General features: G+C 43.4%; 1 protein-coding gene across 1 annotated transcript; it reads right to left on the bottom strand.

The window, feature by feature from the left end:
• Positions 1-7670: 7670 nt before the first annotated feature.
• On the bottom strand, positions 7671-16746 carry klf5a (Kruppel like factor 5a). Its single transcript, XM_080481089.1, has 4 exons — positions 16358-16746; positions 14091-15252; positions 12692-12751; positions 7671-10049 (listed from the first exon to the last, which is right to left on the bottom strand). Exons 1-4 carry the CDS (start codon positions 16514-16516, stop codon positions 9871-9873), a joined length of 1560 nt encoding a protein of 519 aa, XP_080337215.1. The 5' UTR covers positions 16517-16746; the 3' UTR covers positions 7671-9870.
• Positions 16747-17677: the final 931 nt, after the last annotated feature.

Raw genomic sequence — 17677 nt, 5'->3', positions numbered from 1 at the left:
GTTTGATGTTTCCCACCCTGATGTCTTTCACCTGTGCCTGAGTGTGTGATTGTCGTCGCCTGGTGGCTTTAGTATATAATGTTCTTGTTGTCGGTCCGTCCGGGTTTTTGCCTCTATGTCTGCTGCACTTCGGTGTCTTTTTGTGGACTTTGCGCCCTTGAACTAGTGAATTCAGACTTTTAGTTTTTTTGGTTTCCTCTTTGTACTAAAATGACGTCCTTGGTTTCCCACAGCATCCGTCTTGAAACCGTTTTCTACTTAAGCTGCTATAGGTGTAGGCTGCTATGAGATCTTTTTTTGTTTGTTTTTTTCCCAAGCATTGGGCTTCTCCCCTGCCCCTTCTTCTCTTCATCCTTTTCTGTCAGATCGCCCACAGCTCTTGATCTGTGCCTCCAGTCCACATCAAGTCTGCTGTGTGACGTCAGCTTGTTTGTTTGTTTGGTTTCTGTCTTTGTTCAATCGTTTTCTATGTTTCAATCCCTCAACCAGAGAAAACCACCTCTGAGTCTGGATCTGCCGAGGGTTTTTGGAAGGTTTTTATTTTTTATGTTTTTTGTTCCCCCCCTCCCCACACGGTCTCCTATGCTTGCTGAAGCGGGATTGTTGGGTTTTTTCAGCAATACTGTCATGTAAGTGGTATGTCATGATTCATGCTATATGAAATAAAGTGAAACTAAAAGACCCACACTACGACAGACTTCATCTGAAATAGAAAGGATTTGCACCAAACTAACATGACTATTTATACTGCATTTGTCTTCATATACTGACATTAATTTATTTGAAAAAACATATTTTTTTGTTTCTGTTGTCCATACAGACACACTGAAAAGTAAATGAAATTATGATAATAAAGAATATTACATCACAGGTTGTATCAGCACGTTTAACTACGTAGATATGTGCAACTTTGCTTATCATCAAGCTTATCAGAAGACTGATCCACCCAGATAAATTGCCTCGACTCCCACGGACATGTGTTTGCTCTGTGGGAGGAAAGTGGAGAAAAGCTACCAGAAGCTTTGAGAATCTCCCAAAACCTCAAGTTTTAACATAATCTCTGACAGCCTTTTGATGGTTTTTTTTTTTGTTGTTTTCAAACCTAACTATTTACACTGTTTTCTAACTTGCCGAAGGATGAAAGTACTTGAAAGCGCAGCACAAACCAGAGGAACCACTCCGAGTTTGAGCCCCTTGAGCAAACTTAAAAACAAAGTAATACATGTGGATTTCTGGCAGACAGCAAAACATGACAAACGTTCCCATCACATCCCTCAAGAAACACCTTTGCATTTATTAATCCTTCCATCTGAGAAAAATAAATGAGGATTTGGCATGTCATTAGTCTGTGCAACTTGGAAAACAATAGATGGATTCTGCTGAGAGCTCTCAGCAAGAAGACCGGCACTTTTTTTTTTAACCTCACCCCTTAAAATTACCTCAGTTTTCCCACTAATATTTCTTTAGATGTGAATGGCGCTTGATTTATATGAGGCCTGAACATATGTTTCAACTGAAACACATCAAATTATAACTGTCAAGTAGTCTCAACAGTGCAGCCTCGTTGGGACTTTAAATTTTCAAAATAATTTGTCTTCAAAAAAGACGAATGGTCAGACTTAAAAAAAAAAAAAAAGACTAAACAAGGACACTGTTGTATTATATAAAGGTTTTTGCTTTGACAAGATCTTAAGTTTTTCCCCGCTGAGGTTTTCTCTGGAACAGAAGAAATGAATTCCTCAGACAGAAACAATAACTCTTGACAGCACAATAAGGTGTTTAAGCTGCAGGTTCAAGTCATCATCCACTGACAAGTCACTGACCCACAGCGTCCCTCCTACATTAAAACCTCTCACACTTATGAATATTCGAGGCGCTACATGTCTCGGTTTGAGATCATCTCACATTAATCACATCCAAAGTGAATACGGTTTTTTACATTTGTGGGCGGGACATTACAGTCACATATGCCTGAGAAAGTTGAGATCAGTGGTTGCTTAGAAAAATACAGACAGAGATGGAGATTTTACACAATGATCAAATGCAGCAGAAGCTCAGCTTTATGTTCATGTTTCGATCCCAATGACAATGGTTGAATCTCTCGCCTTGACCTGTCTGCTGTTAAATATGTCTTTTAAGTACAATCCATTTAAAGTATTAGTCCTGAGCTGGTTTTTTTTTTTAGATAAAATTTGTATTGACAGGGGTTTGCACCGTCATCTCAAGATACAATGGAATAAATAAAACATTCAGAATACAATCAGGTGAAGTAAAAGCTAATTAATCAAGGACGCTCAATCTGAAGAGGTGTGGTAGAGATGTTCCAGTTCTGATCTCTATTAATTGTGTTGTGATACTGTTGCTGGTCAGAAATGGTTTACTGTACATATTTTCAAGATATAAGTCTTATATTCATCTGTAGCAATACATATGATAAAGGTCCATCATATATAGTTGTGTATTGATAACCAGAGTCCACAAAGTGAATAAGACAGTGGATTTTTGATTGCACTATTTACTTCTAAAATGAAGTATTGGAAGAACCAACAGTATTGAAAAAGCGACTGGCGATGGACTGAATCAGTGAGCCTCTAGTCATCAGACTGTCAAATGTGAATAACCAAGCGGGAACAACATTGCTTCATCACCTTTAAAGTATGAAACCATGAAAACACGTGGGAAAATAAAAGCAAACTATCAGCTGTTTGGTCAGGGAGGCGTTCAGTCTGGGAGTTTACAGTAAGCAAACAGCTCTGATTAATTGTATGTATACAGACTCCTTTCTTGAATCATGATAAGAGCACACAAAAAGACCACTTCTTCATATCAAGTGTGAAAGGAAAAGGGTTTCTCTGTATCCTCGGAGGGCCGGAGCAGGGTGTCGCCATGAGTGTTTTGCAGGTGTGAAGATATTTGCTTGATATGGAGGAAAGCCTAATGGGTTTGTCCAATGGACTCATGTTACACGCGCTCTAAAGCCTGAACAGAATATAACTCGAGGCTGTCGCGCCATGATTTCAAACTAATCGGACCAGAATTTGGACCTTATAAATCAAGCTCTGTTGACTCTGTGTGTGATAATGTCAATTTATGATACAGAGGATTCGTCGTCTACGTCTTATTAGCCATTTATGAGTGATGTCGAAACTCCTTGACTACTCGCGCAACATTGTTGTTTCAAACAGTGAGGCGGCGGCAGAAATGTGAGCTCAGAGGACTAAATCAGCGAAACCACCTGTGACTGCAGATAAAACAAGGCTTCACCCCTTAGAGCAGCAGCTGAAACATCTCAGAAGTATTCATACTATTCAGGTATTTGATTTCAGAAACAGTGGTTAATAAATCACAACAGCTGCAAAGAGAACAACTCCACATTACCAAGAGTGTATCTCAGCTGTGAAACAGCCTGCTGGGTTCAGAATAGAAGATAAACTTACCCATGGTTATATTTCAGGTAGTGACGGAGCTCAATAGGTTTCTCAAAAGTACAACGTATTGCAGTTTGTTATTTAGTTTGTCATAAGAGACAGAGTTTTAAAAACTTGAGTTCTTCTCAGTGTCGTTTTCCACTGATGTAACATCGGTCACTTCAGAACGCAAGAATGACAACAACGACATCGTATACATAATCTACGTACGCCACTGATGTCTTCAGAAAATAAATAAAAGAAGCCGACCAAGAATAAAGCAGAAAAAAGTATAAATATAAGCAGTAAAGTATAATTTGCCAGCTTAAGTTCGGGGGGCTAAAAACTGAAAACATTTCTGTTCAATATAGCTCACAGTTCGAGTTGGTTCAGGCCAACCTGGAGCATTTTCTGAGTTGAGCTGCTAAAGGTTTAGACTGCTGGGAGATGTTTACCACCACCATACAGTCATATTTAATCATTGTAAGTCACTATCGGTATGTTGCTTGTTACTCTCTCTCTGTCTTGTCCTTTTTTTTTCTCCACCTATCCCCTAAACACTACCAGAACAGCAAAACTTCTCCACCCATGAGTCTGGTTCTGCAGGTTCCTCCCTGTTGAAAAGGGACTTTTGACTTTCTGCCATCGCCTATGCTTGCTCATATGGAATAGTTTGTTTCTTCTCTGTAAAAGTGCCTCTTGAGATGATTTTGTTGTATTTGGCGCTACAGAAGTAAAACTGTCGTGCCAAACCACACTGGTTGTTCGACGCTGTTACATAGCTATCGTCAGAATTTCTCATCTTTCGTCTGAGAAGAATTACACAGGTACACAGTGACAGTGTAACCTCAAGACACATTTGGATGTTTATAATCTATTCACGCTTGTTTTCTATCCAATAAACGAACAACGTAGAAGAAATGCATAGCAGAGGAAGAAACCTCCTTGGTAAACACAGCTTGCACATTATCTTTATCAGTTTGCCCCCATGGGAAAGATACAGATGCATTTTATGAAGTGTGTACACAAATCACAGATAAGATCCCTAATAAAGTTGTGCAATATGGAGCTCGTAGGATTATGTGATTTATTAGAAAAATAAAAATCTGCCCTAGAGAAGATGTAAAAGATTTAACTTTTCAGTTGTTGTAGCGTAACATTTACGAGCTCTATAAGATACACCTTGGTTTTTTTTTGTCTTTTTCTTTATGGATCATTTATGCTTTTTGCTTGTCCCTCCGATTTCCGTTCGTCTGATTTATTGACTTCGTGGGTTTGAATAGCTGAAAATCCTGAAGGGACCTTGAAGTGTTGCAACCTCGTCGTCTGAAAGGAGAAAACCGGCCACACACTATCTGCAGTGTTTATGTATTGTGTTTCCTTTAAATGTGCATGCACTGCCCCTCACATTATAAATCACAAAGCATTGACATCTATGAATCCAACCTGGCCCAGTGAGGATATCTCTGTGGCTTTTTTCTCAATACAAAGCAAGTAATAAGAGCAATGTAAACATAATATAAATAGCAATGGGTAAAAATACTTTGTCACATTGGAATTGGTCCTTTAGCCTTTACAGTTAACCCTATATCGAGATAGGATTTTAACACCAGTAGGTTATTGATTGTCTTGCAAGATCTTTATTTCATCACTTGTGTGAAAATCACAATAAATAAATAAACACTAGCAATAATGTTCCATGAATAAAGTTTCCTCCTTTGGTTGTTTCTTCCGGTGGTAAATGATTTCAGTGTACAGGGATTCTCCTCAACCCTGTTGCAATAAAGACAACATTCATCCTTAAAAGATTCACCACTTTAAAAGACAACCACTTGATTTGTTTAACCCAGATCGAACGCAGACACCTCTAAGCTTCACTAAACGCTTGAAACATCTCGAGTCTGTTTTAATTCAGCCTGAACAGGAGGAATGGCTTCATGACTTACGACTCAAGACTGACTTGAAAAACTGCAAACTGATCTTTTAAAGCCCCGGGCTCAAAATTCCCCTGATAGATCTGGATACTTCTGGATTTCAATTGGAATTTTTTTCTTAAAAAAAAATGAAGTGATTCGGATGCTTTCTTTGTCTCCAAAGATAGAGAAGTGTGCTGGATTGAAGAAAACACACCGGACATCGGTTTGTAATCAGTGCTTCTGCAGCTGGCCTCTGCTAAAAATAGATTGTGACACAAAGGTCCAATAAATAAAAGAAAGAAAACATATAGAGCAACATTCAGGTCTTTATTATTATTATTATTTATTTATTTTTTAACAATATTTGGTCAAGTAGAACACCTGAAACTCTAATCCATTCACAATGAGTAGAGAACTGGGATTGGGGAACCAGCTTCTATTTTAGAGTTGGTAATTAGGACACCTTCACTGAGATGAACTGAAGTGAGTGAAATCTTCTATACCTGTTTTATCCAACTACGGGTCAACATCAAACTGAACCAACAAAAGACAGATGAACCACAAACTCAGGGAGAACATGCAAACTCCACACAGGAAGGCCCTTTGCCCCTGTGTTGTCCCCCCCCCCCCCCCCCCCCCGCTAGACCAATTCTCTGTATATGACTCGTTGAAATGGTTCTAATAAACTGGAGAAGATCGACAGGAAATATTAACACTCAAGCCACAGTTCTGCTTTCTAATGTTTGATTTCAAAAACCATTTCCGAACCATTGAGCGGTTCACCTGGGGCAACATTTTTGGGGAATACACGTAACGTCTTGAAACGAGAGCCTCCTCAATTCTTTTTGATATTATCTTTAACTTTGTGTCAGCGACTCAGCTGTTCTCGTATCTCTCCAATCTGCGATAACAACATGTTCTATTCTGAGAATATTGGGAAGGGTTGATTTTGGAGGGAGTTGCATATACGTGTGTCTGTGTGTATCTGGACTCCCCGCGGTCACTCTATTGGTCTTCTGAGTGGGTGGTCCGTTCCAAGAGAAGAGGACTGGAAACTTTATACCAACATGCGCTCGCACAAACACACTCACACACACAGATTTACAGACGCACACAAAGGGAAACTGGGAATCACACCAACGCAGCACAGCAGAGGGTGGAGCAGGCAGGAGCCTTCTTCCAGATGTGTGACATTAATTTAGTTGATCCAAAACATGAACCGGTAGCTCCCACTCACTCAGCACCACCAGTGTGTGTGTGTGTGTGTGAGAGAGAGAGAGAGAGAGAGAGAGAGAGAGAGAGAGAGAGTCCTGAAAACACCTGCAAGACCACATTATCAAGAAAAAAATGGGAGAATGAATGACATGAGATTTAAGGCTGAAGGAAAAGGTGCAGCTGTCTAATGGGAGAAGAGGGGCATGATTTTCTTTTTTTTTTCTTAAATATGGGGAAAAGATGAGGAGTGGAACAGGTTATGAGAACAGTCTCCACTCTGACCTGTGGAGCAGCGCCCCTGGACTTTCATACAATACGCTCCACCGGGGAGGAGAGGGGGATACGGTGCGTGGAAAGACAAAGAGAGAGAGAGAGAGAGAGAAAAAAATGAAATTAAATAAGAAAAGCAGAGGAGGTGGAGAAGGAGAGGAGATGTAGGAGGACGGAAGTGGTTGATTGGGTCCCCCCAGAGATTCTTTTGTTTAGATTGTTCTGCATTTCACTGCTTTCACTCTCTCTCCCCTCCACCCCCTCCTTCTCTGACATCTGAGGTAGATTACAACAGAGACCTCAGGTCACATTTATGACTTAAACCAAGAACATATGGTGTTGGTGTGTGTGTGCGCATGTGTGTGTGTGTACGCGCGCGTGTGTGTGTGTGTGTTTGTACGTCCATTTCAATGTGGTGGGATTCCCCACTGGTCCCCGAGTGGTGGTCAGATTTATTTTCTTGTTCATTGTCTCTTGCTGGGATATCAAAGGACTATTGTTTGTTGATCAGCGAGGGTGCTGCAGGTTACTTGCAGGTCCCGTTTGAGCGCGCTTCACCTCTTTTCCACATCTTCCCCTCGTATCTCATCCCTGCTTGAACTCAACTTTTGTAAGCACCCAGAAAAGGATCAGCACGTCCTCAGATAGCATGTTTGGACTTTTAAAAAATTAAGTGTAGTTATGTCTCATTTGGTTCATCCGGGCCTTGACGATGCCGATCTCCATGTCCCACGGCCAGCACAGTTTCTCTCTGCGCAGCGTGGGTTTGCTTGGATAAAACTACAAACTGCTGCCACATGTAATTAACAAGTAACAGAAGAAATCTCCCCATTAATTTGAGCACAAAAGGACATCTGTAAAAGTGTCAGTTGACTTTATTAGCATCGGCTTCACTCAGTTGAAGAAAAACAACTTTTGTCTTTGGAACGTTTACCATGAAGAGAGAGAGAGAAGAAAAAAAAAAAAAAAAAACAATCTACAAAAGAAGTTGTTGGAAGGACAATATATAAAACAATGGCATCAAAATATCTTTGACAAGAGAACAAAAGAGGCTCAATTATTTTTGGATGCGGGGCATTTTTACTCTTTTTTTTCTTTTTGCCCTGTTGTTTTACAAAATAATAACAAAAGAGGAAAACAAAAAAACTAATCAAAAAGGTATTTACAGTGCATATATTTACATTAAGGCATTTTTGCTGGGGAGAAAGACGGTTGATCTGATACAACCCCCACCTCTACACAATCAAATAAATAAGTCAGATTTACCATGATACAATACAGTGCTATATTATCGTTAGTCTACCTGCAGTGAAGGAACAAATACAGTTATAGGTGCAGGCTGAATCACACCATCAAACAGACCTTGCATGGATATTCAAGGAAAGGTTCACACTTTATTTTTTAACATCCCTCCATCTCTACACCAGCTTTTTTTTTTTTTATTTTTTTTTTTAAGTTAAGTTCATAATCATCATTAAGGGCTGGAGCCAATCACATCTGACACTGGGTCGGAAAATCCACATTCTGAGAGGTTTCCGTTAGAAACCAATCATGTTCAGATAAAGTGAACCTGTCCTTTAAACAAACACGAGTCCACATTCGATTGCCTGATAGAGCCGAGCCGCAAGTTAGCTGTGTACGGGGGGGGGGGGGGGGGGACTAAACGATCCACACAACGTCGGGATGTCTGAGACGTGGTTTGAGTTGTTGCTTTACAATGAGAAAAAGACTTATTTTAAAGAAATGCACTTTTCCAAAGATGAGTCTGCAAATATGATCTTTGAAGAAAGGAAAACAGCACCATGTATGTGTAAAAAAAAAAAAAAAAAAAAAAAAGACTGTCTATGCGGATCGCAGCTCTGCTACCACAAAAACACATGACTCAGACAAGGAGGCACTTAATAAGGTGTCAATCGTGGAGATGATACTTTGGTTAAAAGAAGTAAAAAGCCTGACGAGACACATGTACAGTAATAGTCTTTTAAAGACGCTTAATTCAAGCTTGTGCATCAAATACAGTCGATTCCGTTTTAGCTGAATGAGTTCTGGGTTTTTTCGTCGACAAATTCTGCTTACATTTCTCTGGCTGGAGACCCATCCAAAGGCAACCTGAATAATTCATCACCTAATTGCTGCTCTTTAGCATCCATCCACCTCCTTTTGTTTCTCAGTCGTCCTCTGTGCTTCTCTCTCTCTCTCTCTCTATCAAGTCAAAATCTTTCTGTCTCCCCCTTCTCCAACCTCCCCTATCTCATTTTTTCCTCCCCGCTCTATCTTCCCTCTCTCCAGAGTGCAAATGCCTTCAATTTTTAATATCTGAAAAGTGATGATTTGTGTGGCCTTCACAGACATCCAGTCCAGTAGTGAGAATGATCATTCCAGTGGTGAGTGAGATACATGGGCCAAAATAAAAGAAGATAAAGAGAAAAAAAAAAAAAAGTCTTCGACTTGGATTAGCAATTCTAGTGCAAACCTAAGGATTTGGTAAAGAAAATGTAAAAAAAAAAAATAATAATTCTGGATATTCCAGTTATATTAATGAACTAACAAACCAATGAGTAAACAAATATTTGGCTTGAATAGTTTTGCAAAAGCTTCTTTTTCTATATAAAAACAGAAAAGGGAAGCCTGATCTACCTTAGAATAAAGACAAGATGTGGTTTTAATGCTTTCATTCCAGTCACACAAGAGTCAAAGGGACTGGAAAAACACATTGTGGAGCTACCATTCTCTTTTTGTTATCGTTCGACCGAACAACTAGAGTAAGTTTGAAGGTTAACGGACCAGTAACTTCACCTAGTCGCGTTCTTCCTACTTTACGACCTCCACACTGTCCCACTCTGGATTAAGAACAACACATTTATTTTGCTTTTTTAGGCTGTCGTACGGTTCAAACACACGACAGCGGCACCAGGAGGAGCTGGGATGTGGGTGAACGCTGCTCCGTGGCACGCAGTCCGTAACGTTGTAGTCGAGGGGGAAATGGGAGTGAGTGCTTTCACGTGTCAAAGATAGTGCTAGTACATTTGCAAGTGTGTGTGTGTGTGTGTGTGCAAACGTCGCTAGTTCTGGTGCCTCTTCATGTGCAGGGCGAGGTGGTCGGATCGGGAGAACGAGCGCGAGCACACGGCGCACTGGAAGGGTTTGGCGCCCGTGTGTTTCCGGTAGTGGCGCGTCAGCTCGTCTGATCTGGCGAAGCGCCAGTCGCAGCTGTCCCACGTGCACCTGTACGGCTTCTCACCTGCGAGCACAGTGGGGGGGGGGGGGGAGAAAAAAAAGAGAACGCGAGTGAGTCCGGTGGCTTAACCAAACAACAGCGGAGGGAAGAGCCGAGTGCGTGGATTATAAAAGAAACACTAATACCCAAACTTACATGATTCATACAATTGGGTGGAGGAACAGGGAAAACAGGCTGCACTGAAAACTCCACGTCTGCCAACGTATACAATCATAACGCCGTCACTGACAGGCATTCATCAGGCACTCAAATGCCGAGGCTGCACAAGTTTCTCACGGAAGCCCGTCTGAACACTGTCTGACTTCACTTCTGGGCATTTTTCCCCCTTGATGGATGCAATATTTCTGCGTGTCACTCTGTCATTCCACTAACATTCAGCTGCTGCTCGAGGCGCTCGGTGAAACTAGTAGGGTGACCTTTTGACTTCAGGACCGGCTCTGTGTCCCGGCCTCGCAGCAACCCACATCAATGCCAAAATAGGGTTAAATATAATGAGTGGACGGAAAATGTTTTTTTTTACTAAAGAAACTGAAAATGTAAAATACAATAGATGGCAGCAATTTAATAGAGGAAAAAGCCACTTCCAGAATTAATAAACCAAAGTGCATTACATTTCGCAATACACTGTGGGAAATGTACAGGATCTTGACCCTTTATTTTCAGGTTCAGTTCAGTAATCCCATCTTTGATTATTTATCTTACACTTTTATTTGCATTTTGAAGATAAGGTGGGACAGGAAGAAATCAGGTTGAAATGTAGAGCGAACGCCTATGCATTTTATCATCCAATTACGTTACAAAGATGAGCAAAGCAAGGCCCGAACGATCTGTAACCCTCCTGAAAATATCAAGTAATATTGCAACGACACTGTATCTGTCGGGAAACACTGATCCATTACTCCACAAATCTCCCCAGTAAACAGCTCCCAATGGATTGAATGAAGAAGAAGAAAAAAATCTGAAAAATGCTGACAGTGTGTTCTGTGCCTGTTTTCAGCCCACGGGCCGTAACCTAAAAATATTGATGATAAAATGGTTTTGCCATAAACATAATCCCAGGCACATCCATTAAATCACAGTGGTAGCAGGGATCGCAGAGATTGATGTTTTTAAACCTGAACAAATACAAACACGACGATCTGCATGACTGGATCCTGCTGGAGGTGCCAAAGAAAATATGTTTTGGCCATTTGTGTGAGCGAACTCTCTAAACAAGCACGGCAAGCTCTGCAGCTTTCTTAAAACAACCACAGTGAGGCTGATACGCACTTTAAACACACTGGAGTCACTGGACACAGGCACACACACACGGAACTCAACACAATGACAAACAACAAAGAAAAGTCACTCAGAGAAAAACACAGTTGAGTTACTCGAAACACACACACAGGCACACACACACACAGGCACACACACACACAGGCACACAAACAATCAGGGTAATGGATGTTGATGGAGATTAGAGTGGGAACTCCCACTGGGACCCAAACGCATTAGGAATCATCTCATACAGATTACTGACAGGTGTGTGCGTGTGTGTGTGTGGAAGTGTCTCATGTGTGAGTGTGTAAGTGTGCATTCAGGCGGCAGAATAAGAGAAGTTGAATGAGGAACAAAGATAGAAATAAAAGGAGGGGAGGGGGGGCAGCCAAGGAGGGTCGAAGGTGGAAGGATGGCACAGAAAAAGGAGGAAAGAAGGATTGCAAAACATGAAAGAGGAGAGAAAGTTAAATGCGAAAGCTGGTGGAAAAAAAAAAAAAAAAAAAAGCAGCAAGAAAGGATGTGTGGCTGTTGCTCCGTAACCTTTTACATGTCGTGCTCTCATCTTGTGGTCGGTAATAACGGCAATAACCTCAAATCAGCCTGCAGCATGAATGACGCCAGATCTAATTGTCGTGTCATGTTCCCCATACTGAAATGCATGGCACGCACGCCCACGTCAGCTTCCTGAGCGAGCCGTTTGGATTCATAAGAGGAGCAGACTTTTGGGAAACGGTAGGTTTTGTGCGTATGTGTGTGTGTGTGTGTAACTCCACATGAGGGAGGAATGTGTAGATATCAACAGAAGCCATGTTTTGTTAGCTGGACTAAGGAGAGGCCCAACACCTAAGGGCTTGTTTGTTGACTTTGCCTGTGCAAAAAAACAAAACAAAAAACCCCCCCACAATATTTTACATGTAAATCTCAAAGAACATAAGACGAGAAGAAATTGAGTCAAAGAGGAACCACGAAAACACACTTTTGGTGACTGCCTTGACACATTTTGGGGATATTAATAGCAATAAACAAGCTCAATGAGTCTGTAATAAGTGTCTCAAAGCATTTCAGCTATTTCTGAGGAGGCAACGGGATCCTGAGGGAGATGGCACCGCGCGCCTCGCGCCGGCCACATAGTCGGAGAGTCAGCCCCTGGCAGAAGTGTGTCACTTCCACCTGTTTTGATGGAATAGTATATTTGGGCAGAGGATGGGAATGGGGGTAGGATACATTTACACACACATGCCAAGAACACAACACTCTGCCTAGCAACACGGTGCCAGTGCAGGAACTGAAACGCGAGTCCCTGTGGACAGCGTCATTTTTGATCGCTCGCTTTTTTTTGGGGGGGTTTTGAAAAAAACGCACATTGATACGGGAACTCTTACCAGTGTGAGTCCTGAGGTGGGCTTTCAGATGGGACGACTTGGTGTAGACCTTCTTGCAGCCTAACGACAGACACAAACAGACGAATCAATAATTAGCACGCGTCTACTCAACAAACTGTGGTGTGTGAGAAATCTGAACTAGTGGAGAACAGAAACTGCTTTGATTGAAAGAGAGCAAATGTTTGTTTTAATGTGGATCATATTTTTCAGAGCATATACACACACACTCTTACCAAAGTCTGATGTGGTTGCTAATACATACACCGTACAAAGGGCCGATTGAAACTTCTGTTGGCTTGACAATAAGGCGGAGGCCCTTTATGCTCACGTTTTTTAAAAATGTTTGCACTTTATGTCATACAAAATATGTAGATTCAATTTTCAAAGGTTGGAAAGACAAAAAAAAATTAAATTCAAATGTCACGCATTGCCAAGATCAACCCGACAGCAGCTGCAGCAGCGTGTCGAATATACACTTGTGGATCCGTGGATATGATGGATCGGCTTCATCTGACTTTAAAGGAGGCAGGCGTGTGCTAACATGCTACAGGAGGCTCCGCTTAAGCCCATTTTACATGCTGCCACAGGCGAGTCGACATTACATGTCCTACAAGTAGCTGCACATCGTACCGCCACAGTTGGTGTGCGTGCGTGTGCGAGTCTGTGTGCCAGAAAAGGCCACCAAAAGAAAATAAATACTTTAATCGGCGTGCGCGATCTGAAAAGTGACTGTATGCAATTGTGTGTGTGTGTGTGTGTGTGTGTGAGAAAGAAAATCCCAAAAAATCTCAAGGACTGTCCAATTAACACACCCACACAGGTTCATACCACAAGCTTACAGTGATGACTCTAAAGCCACAACGCTATGCTACAGCTCATGATAAGCAGCGTTACAGTCATTTAGACGTGCGATAATAAATGCAAAGTGCTTTTTGAACTAGATTCTTCATTGACAGGCGCTGACAGGCCGTCTGCACAGCCAAAATATTGTGATCTTAGGGACAGCGTGTTCGCAACTGCGGCTCAACTACATAATGTGACCCAAAGGCCAGGACCAGCCATTCAAAGCACAACATATAATTTCCTAAAAATGCATGCGAGTTTTAAAATAAAAGCTGGTTTTTATACAACTGACCTCTGCGAGTAGACAGACATCCAACTGACCACAGTGTGGTGAACACACACACACACACACACACACACACACACACACACACACACACACACACACACACACACACACACACACACACACACACACACACACACACACACACACACACACACACACACACACACACACACACACACACACACACACACACACACACACACACACACACACACACACACACACACACACACACACACACACTCATCACAGGCATATTCTTCTAACCTGGGTAATCACAGTGGTGGATTCGCCGTTTCTCCAAGTCCGGATTGTTCCTCCGGTTGTAGCGAACCGGCAGGGGGTTCGGCACCGGGGTCGGGGCCTGGGTTGTGGTTGGAGGTTGGGGAAAGACGGCGGCTTGGCCCGGAACTGTTGAGGAGCCCGTGGTTACGGACATGGCTAAACCACCCGGTCCCGGGCCAGGTCCGAGTCCAGGGGTGCTACCTGCCAGCTTGGAGGCGATGGTTGCTGCGTACGAGGGCGGAGGGGACATGGTGTGGAGCAGCTCCTTCTGCCTGTCGGGGCTGCCGGGCTCCGAGTTTGGCGGAGAAGGGGGCAGGTACGGCGCCTGCTGCTGCTGGAGGAAATGCGGGTGAGCTTGAGAGTGAGGGTGCGTGTATACGCCACCGCCCAGGCTACGGTAAGCAGACTTGGCAGTTTGCTCCTGTTGGGACGCAGACGAGGCCACGGGCAAATCGTGGAAAGGTGAGTGGATTGTGGTCGTGGAAGTGTGTTGTATCTGATGCGGTTGCTGATGATGATGATGATGATGATGATGATGATGCTGATGCTGAGGCTCCATGGTGCCATGGTGTTGATCCAAGCCGGAGTTTAGGAGCTGATACAGTGATCCACTGTTGTTGTGTTGGTGGAGAGCGTGCTGCTCGTACTGCGACGGCATTTCCTGCTTCACAAAGACTTCTGGCACTGACTCGCCGCCGACCCGGTTGCCCCCCGACTGGTTGAAAACACTGGTGAAGTCTGGTAACCCTGTTAGCGTCATGTTTATGGCTGAAGATTCCATGGCAATGGCGCCAGGGCCGTGCCCAGACGCCGAGCAGCTACTTGTGGGCGTCGAGTTGGGGCAGTGAGGCTGAAGGTTTGAGGGGGAGAAACACGAGGAGGCCGACTCGGTTTTAATCTGAGCAAGACCCGTGTGGTTGAGGTGCTGTGGGGCCCGCGCCTGCGGAGACAAACCCATCCTCAGGTAGGCGATGTTGGGGAGGTAAAGATTCATGTTGAGGGTGTAGGGGGCCCCGCTTTGGTCGTCGGTGAAGAAATGATCCACCGCAGACGTGCCGTCTCGGTGTGGCTTCTGCTGGCTGTCTGCGGGAGGCGGAATTGGAAGAGGCTGTGGGGAGAGATACCTGTCCATCTCACACTTTGCCTGCAAATCAAAAGAAAAAGAAGAGGAAGAAAAAAAAAAAAAAACACTTTTAAAAATGGGAAACTATACCTCAGTGAAATGTATCCAGCTCTGACTTGTCCCTAGCTACCAAGACGCATTATGTTGAGAGGACAAAGGTTTGATAGGGCACTCATCACAAAAACATTTATCAAGTAGTCATCAATAGGCGGTTGCCACATTCCCTCTTTGCCTGCAAGGGTGAACTCAGAAACCTAGCCAGCGGAGAGGCCAGCAGCAGTTAAGGGTCCTGGCCATGCTCTGGTGGGACTAAAGAAATACATTAAAAGAGCTTCTTTTATCACCACGAGGAACCGGAATACATGTGTGATTTCAAAGTAAACCGGGGAGCAGTCTGAGCACGGGTCAGGTGGGCAACCGGTTCATTTCTACTCTGGCCTTATGGTGCAACCCCTGCGATTGTGGAGAATTTAAAAGTTAAGAGAAGCCCTGCAGCAAAGGATGAAACAGCAACATGAAAGAGAATGGGGAAACACCCATGCCTCCCTGTCCTCTGCTGCTGCTGCTGCTGCTGCTGCTGCAGCAGTCTGGGGATGGGCTGCTATTTGAGGCTGCTGATCCTACCAGCTGTTCTACAGCCTTCTCTCCGGTGTTGCACAAGTTTCTGATCAGAGAAGGAGAGGAGGAGGGGGGGGGGGGGGGGGGGGGGGGGGGGCAGGACAGAGTTGCCGGGACCTTTTCTGTCCGAAGTCAGTTGTTGTCAGCGTGGTATGATGGTGAGAGGAGAGCCCGACAACTGGCGACCAACTGGCTGCCTGGCACACACATAAACATGCGGTGAATGCAGGCTGGGAAGAAGGAGAGCGGCTCCGCTCGTCTAAAATCACCGCAAAATTAAAAAGAAACAAAAAAACAATCATGCAAATCAAAAGCCATTTAACATAATCAACAAAGAGTCAAATCCCAGGGATCAGGGGAGGAAAAAATAAATAAATCAAGACAACAAACCCAGGGGTTTTTACACCCGATCTGCCACGCCCCATTCAATGAAACACATCACTTAACGCGTATAGAAATAAATAAATAAATAAATAAATAAATAAAAAGTGCCGCTTTCTGCATTTACCTGCGTGTAGTCGTGGTGTCCAGCCTTGTCCGAGTCGGGGATCTTGCAGTCCAAGCCGAACAGTGAGGAGTCCTCCAGGGGGAATCCAGCCTTCTGCAGCGTGTAGAAGGGGTCCTCCTGCTGCTGCACGCCGCCGCTCATCGCCAGTGTCGCGGCCATGAAGCCTCCCGACGCAGCGCCGCAGAAAACAACCCGCGTCTGGCTTCGCCGCGTCTTTCTACGCAAACACGCGGCGGACCGAGAGAGAGGAGCAGCAGCAGCGGCGGCGGCCGGGTAATGGTGGTGGTTGTGGTGGTGGTGGTGGAGCGATCACACTGTGCCTGTCGGCTTCATCTCCTTCCACTTGTTTCATCCCTCCGGCCCGCAGACGGTTTTCTACCGGCCGCGGCAGGGCGGAGTGTAGCGCCCCAGAGTAAATACACCGCCCACCGGAGCGGAGCGCTTTGATCCCTCACTCAGCGGCCACCGCCCTTCGCTCCATCGCGACACATTAACCACCGACCGGCCGGACCGCTTCCATCCCGGGCAGCGATGAAACCCGTTCGCCAGCCTTTTTTCAATAACACTTTTAGTCATTATTTTCTTCTCCGCTCGGTTGCTTTCAAGTGATGCTTCACGCCACTTGCAGGGAAAAAGAAATCCGCCTCAAAGCCGGTTTCTTTCATTGGCTTGTTGAACTCTAGTCTCCAGGACAGTTTGTTGTCATTTTGATTATCACTTTTATACGACTGAATGCACCGGAAAACATTACGTAAAGGAATATCTTTTCCCATGGTTGAAATGCATTAAATTTGTTTTGATATTTCACAATTTGCTTCCTGGTTTAGTTCCATATCTTTATTTCGAACATTTTTATTTTATTTTATTTTTTACAAATAAAAGACAAATAAACGATAATAATAATAATAATGTGAATAAACAATCGTCAGTAATAATAATAAAAACGGAGTAGGGAGAAGCAACTTGCCTGTACAGCCCTACCCCTATTCTATCTTAATTAATTAAACAATCCATCAATAAAACCACTGCCACCACCCTATAAGTGCCCTCAATATCACCCTCACTGTACTTTACATTCATCTTTTTTATAATATGATCTATATGTAACCTTTTAAAGTGCTTAATATTTATGCTGTTTAATTTCTTCACCCAGTGCTTCCACAAAGTCACCCCACAAATAGATGTACACTTTGCTAGTGGTGCAAAGTAAATATACTGGATATAGTAACTGAATGGAGTCTTGGTGAAATCTTTATAAACTCCACATCTGTGCATTTATTCCAACATAATCAGAAAAAAAAGTCAAATTTTCATACTTAG

This window comes from Lipophrys pholis (assembly GCF_963383615.2).
Source record: "Lipophrys pholis genome assembly, chromosome: 15".
Classification (NCBI taxonomy): Eukaryota; Metazoa; Chordata; class Actinopteri; order Blenniiformes; family Blenniidae; genus Lipophrys; species Lipophrys pholis.
This window is presented reverse-complemented; position numbering and strand designations above follow the sequence as displayed.

What these genes read in the sequence shown, in the direction of transcription:
- klf5a (XM_080481089.1), bottom strand. Translation starts at nt 16,516, where the DNA reads ATGGCCGCGACACTGGCGATGAGCGGCGGCGTGCAGCAGCAGGAGGAC. An exon ending in CCACCACTGTGATTACCCAG is followed by an intron (nt 12,752 to 14,090) that starts GTTAGAAGAATA and finishes GTCTGTCGTTAG; the next exon opens with GCTGCAAGAAGGTCTACACC. An exon ending in CCACCTCAGGACTCACACTG is followed by an intron (nt 10,050 to 12,691) that starts GTAAGAGTTCCC and finishes CTGTGCTCGCAG; the next exon opens with GTGAGAAGCCGTACAGGTGC.